General features: G+C 36.4%; 1 protein-coding gene across 1 annotated transcript; it reads left to right on the top strand.

Moving 5' to 3' along the window:
• On the top strand, nt 1,056-2,168 carry LOC104747448 (putative UPF0481 protein At3g02645). Its single transcript, XM_010469081.1, has 2 exons — nt 1,056-1,700; nt 1,821-2,168. Exons 1-2 carry the CDS (start codon nt 1,415-1,417, stop codon nt 1,913-1,915), a joined length of 381 nt encoding a protein of 126 aa, XP_010467383.1. The 5' UTR covers nt 1,056-1,414; the 3' UTR covers nt 1,916-2,168.

The raw sequence follows: 6,154 nt of genomic DNA, 5'->3' as shown, positions 1-6,154 counted from the left end.
ACCACGATCTCAGTTACAATCTCCGATGGTCCCAACTCGCGTCTGAGAAAACGTGTCTCACGAAACTGCCAATAACTCATCGAGTTTAAATCCAAATCTACTTCTGTAAAAAGGCGAATGACGATGAAAGACTTGGGAATAAACCTACCAAATTTCATTACCTTTGAGAACGATTTGATATGCCGAAACTGTTTCCTCCCAAACCCTAACGATTCTGATCTTTCTCCTTTAATCTCCTTCACACCACAATAGGCTCTCTCCTCTCTCTCTATCTCTGAAAACGGCGACAAGACATCCTAAAAACTTTAATTTGTCGCTTCTCCACTTATAACACGATTTAGGCATTTTCCTTGAACCAAACCGAACCAAACAGCAATTAAAACGAACCGGACCAAACCAGAAAACATGGTGTCGATCGATACACCAAGGGTGTCGATCGACACCCACACCAAAACCTTAAAAATTGGTTCGCGGATGTTACAAAAATATATTTGCAGTGCAGATTTCATATTTTTTTTATAAATACCTATTATACTTATATATTTTAATTTATTTTGTATTAATAAATAAATATTTTATTTTTGTATATATATTTAATATAGTGTATAATTGTAATTTATTTTTCATAGATTTTGTACAAAATATATATTTTACATAAGTAAACATAATTGTATAAAACCTAATAACTCTAATAAAAATTTCTTATAGATTATTTAAATGACTGTTTGGATGTGTTACTCAAGAAATTATATTTTACTTGGATTTGTATATTTTGTCTACTATAATACTATTTGTATGAATAAATTAGTAAATATGATTAAATCAAACTTTTCTTACAATACATAATATACTCCATGTACTAAGAAAAATATTTTTAAATAATTATGGATACTTGAATGAAAAAAAAGAAAAAAGTACTAAAAAACCCGAAGTTATTTTTATTTGGACGTTTAATACCCAATGGTTTTGGATTGGAATAAAAATACATCAAATAATAAAAATGTGTCATTTAAAACCTAAAATAATAAATATTGTTATTTTCATACCCACGATTTTTTAACAAAATCGAAATTCCAATTTTACCCTGGTTATCTAATTAATTATTAATTTTTAATATAAAAATTCTCGGTTTTCTGTTAACCAAGTCAAACCAGAAATTAACCCGGCTATCTCTCTTCTTTCTCCTCTTTAATCGGATCATACCCAAAAACCATGATTGATTCGAAAACCCACCACCGCAGTTGATTGAAGAGATGCCGTCTTTGATCAGATTGATCGGTGAAGATGATGAGATTTTAAAGGCTCAGTTTCATGAGTGTAATCATATCTTAGATTTTTTGTATTTCCGAGAATCGAAGAAGAACTCGAGGAAGAAGAAGACAGAGTAAACGACAATGGCGGAAACAGAGCAATCATGTTTCTGAGAGAGATTAAGCATCAATTCAAATGGGTTTTCGCGTCTCAAACTGTGGATCTAATCTTGAGATTCCAGTGGAGAATCATATCAAATCTTCCTGGCTTCATGGCTCTGAAACTTTCAGCTGATTATCTCGTCACAAGACAAGAACACGAGGCAGCAACAATAGCAACATCGGTTTTGGATCCGGATATCGAAAAGCCTCCTCTTGTAGAAGAGCTTGCAATCCCATCAGTCTCAGATCTCCACAAAGCCGGAGTTAGATTCAAAGCAACAACGAACGGTAAGTTTCAACAGTTTCATTCGATTCAAACTCGGGTCAGTTTCAACTCCTTGTAATAAACACATCCAAACACAGAAACACAGAAACTATTCTTGCGTTTATGTTTATGGTTCTTGGCAGATTCTTGTGTTTTTGGCTGCGGTATTGTTGATGGCGATGTCGGCGTTGAAAGCTTCGTAGAAGAAAGCAGATTTGTGGGAGAGAGATGGGTATGAGATGGAGAGAGATGAGACCGATTGGAAGAAGGAGTTCGTAGGGAGGGGAGATGAGAGGAGATCGAGAAGAGAGAAACAGATTCTTACTTTGTCTTGAGCAAAATAAGAATTAGAGAGAGGAGAAAGAAGAAGAGAGATAACCGGGTTAATTTCTGGTTTGACATGGTTAACAAAAAACCGAGAATTTTTTTTTAAAAATTAATAATTAATTAGATTACTAGGGTAAAATTGGAATTTTGATTTTGTTAAAAAATCGTGGATATGAAAATAACAACACTTATTATTTTGGGTTTTAAATGACATGTTTTTATTATTTGATGTATTTTTATTCCAATCCAAAACCATTGGGTATTAAACGTCCAAATAAAAATAACTTCGGGTTTTTTTTAGCATTTTTCCCTCTTAATATATTACCAAAAGGGAAGTTTGAAGTACAAAACTTAGGGGGTTTAAAGAGAGATGTTATAAAAAAAAAAAAAAAAAATTAAAAAGCCATAGGAATTACTAGTACGCTGTTCAAAGAGCTAGAAGCCATGGGTGAACTATTGGGATAATAACCGTGCGTATCCCTTGCGGTGAAACCAGGAGTGTGTCCCTTATATTTAGTTATTATTATAATAAGTAAAGTATTTATAAAAAATGATGTATTGGCGTTTTTTTAAAAAACCGCTGGATAAATGATGTGTTTGTTTGGAAAAGCGGTCTAAGACTATTATCCAATGGATAAAACCGCATCTGGTTTTTTTTTTTTTTTTGTAAAAACGCAAATTATATGAAAAGTATTGATTGGTGTTAATAGTGCGGTTTTCAAAAAAACGCATTGAAATCCGCTTTTTGGTGTTCACCAATCACAGCCTAAATATATACTTTCGAGGAAATTAATCTTTTAAAAGCAAACTCCGATTTGACATTTTTCAGTGTCCACTCTTTTATCGCTTTTGCACTTGTTACATTTGTAGTTGGTGGCGTAACAGAGTTATGAATGGTATTTACCATTATATTCTCCTAGAAAGAAAGAAAATAATATATATTTATATTAGGAGTTTAGCAAAAAAGAAAGAAAAAAAAAAGAGAAAAGAGAAAGAGCTAGAAATTTATAGTCTAAAAGTCTAAACCTTAGGGAGTAAAAAGAGTAATATTAAGGATGTGGATAGTTTAATTCTAGGGGGTTTAAATAATAATAAAAAAAGAGTGAATGAGAAAAGGGTAGATCATCAAGAGTTAAGCTTTGTATGCCCAAATTGTTCTCAGTCTTAGATAGTTTTCACAACTGTCTATCATTCCATCTTTTGAGAGAAAACCACCCAAAGAATTTGTTTGAAACAACCTTACTAAAAAGCCTTACCCTTGAAACCGATTGAGCTTGATTCATCTTCCATTTGCAAGAATTCACCAAACACTTAATTGAATATGAAAGAGATGTTCTTTATCTTTAGTTGGAGGTTGAACTAGATCGATGCATAGTAATAAGCATAGAAAAATATTTGTAAGTATGTTGATTGATCTTAGCACCATTAAACTATCTTTAAGGACTATAGCTTGAATCCTTCGCTTAGCATTTTTAAGGTTATGAGTTCCCACTTTCAAACCGTACCCTCTTACTTCCTTGCTAGAGGACTAGCAAGATTTAAGTTTGGGGGTCTGATAACTCTCCTTTTTATATGTTTTTAGCATCCATTTTTGTCCATATTTGCATTGTTCATACTTATAACTTAGCATTTTTAGGTCATTAACTGTAGGAATTCACTTTTTGAGCATTTAGGGTGTTGCATTTCTGCAATGCATATTTTGGATGAAAACTGGTGCTAAAGAGCCAAAAATGGGGAAAAACAAGGACAACTCGAGCATGTACCCGAAGGAGCCATCGAGCTACAAGAACAAGTCCGAACCCCAACACGATCGAAGAGGATCCAAGAGCGTGAAGAGCAACCCGAAGATCCACCCGAGGAGTAACCCGACTTCACCCTCGTGTACCCCATCGAGTAGACCATCGGGCAGGTCTGGGAAGCTAGGTCAAACGGTTTCCATATATAAACCCCCTCTTCCCCTAGCTTGCAAACGAGCACGCCGCAGACTCTCAAACCAGAGAGCGAGAGCTTCTGTGAGAGAACTGAGCGACTCAACATTTTTCTTTTCGTTTTTGCATTTTTATTTTGTAGTTTTCTTAGATTTATATCCTATACTCTTTCTACTCTACTCTATCTTTTAATACAATGTCATTTTCATTCATTTTGATTGCTTTGTTATTCGTTTCTATGTCCGAGTAGTGTAGTAAAGTTTCTAGGGATGGGATAGGATGCTTTAGTTGATTGTAAATGATTGATAGATTTCCTTCTAGGTTAGTGTTCTTAATGCTGTCAATAGACCGAAAGGTTGAGATTAGATCTAGGGCGTTTACAAATTCTACAGGCCAAAAGGAGTAGATAAAATGCTTGATTTAGCCAATGCTAGAGGTTTACTTAACTCTGAGTAAGAAATTAGATGAGTTGAAGTCTACTGACAATAATGAATCATTCTTAATGCCTGCTTGTTCATATTGCTAGTGCGATATTGTGGTAATGTGTTCAAGGTTGATTGTTGCTAGTGCGAAAGTGTGGTGACAAGGTCTTAGAGGTTCATTGTCTAGGAAATAATTGCTTGAGGCATGTAAGGCATCCGTACTGGTCTAGAATACTTAGGATTTGATTACCCCCATCCTTAGGAACTTTCGTATTTTAATTGTTTGCATTTTCTTCACTTACTCGACCACTTACCCGATCATGTATACGATAACCTGAATCGAGTAATACCTCGAGCTGTTCATATCTCACTTGCATACTCGATCACCCCACTCGATCCTGTACTCGATTGCTTGCATCGAGTGCTTAGGTCGTGTGGTTTACTTGTTTATATTCTTTTATTTTGTGTATTTTAGGATTGTTAGAACCAAAACCCTAACTGCTTGGCTTGACTTGTATTGTTCTGATCATATCCTTCCTGTTAGCAATAGACAACCATTTGGATTGATAACCCTTTGTACTACAACTGCATAGGGGATTGATACCCTGGGTGAAAACCTGTCTATCAATTTGGCGCCGTTGCCATTTGGTTGTTTTAATTTTGCTACGTTTAGGATTTCAGCACTTGCTAGATCAGGTTTGTTTGTTTATATCTGGTTTGGATACTGACTTGTTTGCTTTGGCATTGTTTGTTTTGTATCTCAGGTACAACCCTCGAATACCTACCTGTGTATGCAAACACGATCCAGAGGTAGCCGTAACCTGAGTCCTTTCCTTGACAACATCGACAGACCTCAGCTACTCAGACAACAACAAGTTCAACTGGAACCAGCAATCATTGAGGAGACGATGAATAATCAGAACGGTCCACCAGTTCCTCAAGCAAGGACCAATATAGGAGCATGAGATGCTCCATCTACTCACACTCAAAGGAATGGCATTATGCAACCAGATGTGCAGAACAACAATTTTGAGATCAAGAGTAGTCTCATCCAGATGATACAGAGCAATAAGTTTCATGGATTGCCAATGGATGACCCATTGGATCATCTGGATGAATTTGATAGGCTCTGTAGCCTCACTAAGATCAATGGAGTCAGTGAAGATGGATTCAAGCTCAGGCTTTTCCCATTTTCTTTGGGAGAAAAAGTACACATCTGGGAGAAATCGCTCCCTAAGGAGTCCATCACCACTTGGGAAGCGTTCAAGAAGGCATTCCTAGCAAAATTCTTCTCCAACTCTAGAACCGGAAGGCTGCAAAATGACATTTCCGGCTTTGTACAGAAGAACAATGAAACGTTCAATGAAGCTTGGAAATGTTTCAAGGGATACACTACTCGATGTCCACATCACGGCTTCAGTAATGCTTCATTGCTGAGCACACTATACAGAGGAGTGGTCCCCAAGATACGGATGTTGCTGGACACCGCAAGTCATGGTAACTTCCTCAACAAGGATGTTGATGAAGGTTGGGACCTAGTTGAGAACTTGGCTCAATCTGATGGCAACTACAATGAGGAATATGATCGCTCTGTGCGATCTACAGGGGAGGAAGATGCCAAGTATAAGAGGGCCATGAAAGCCCTCAATGACAAGCTCGATCAGCTCCTCAACCAGCAGAAGCATGTTCATACTATATCAGAGGAAGAGCAGTTTCTACAACTAGATGGGGAGACTATGCAACTAGAGGATGTTAACTACATCAACAACCAAGGACGGTACAACAGAGGGTACAACAACT

The sequence above is a fragment of the Camelina sativa genome, chromosome 15 (genome assembly GCF_000633955.1).
Source record: "Camelina sativa cultivar DH55 chromosome 15, Cs, whole genome shotgun sequence".
Taxonomy (NCBI): Eukaryota; Viridiplantae; Streptophyta; class Magnoliopsida; order Brassicales; family Brassicaceae; genus Camelina; species Camelina sativa.
This window is presented reverse-complemented; position numbering and strand designations above follow the sequence as displayed.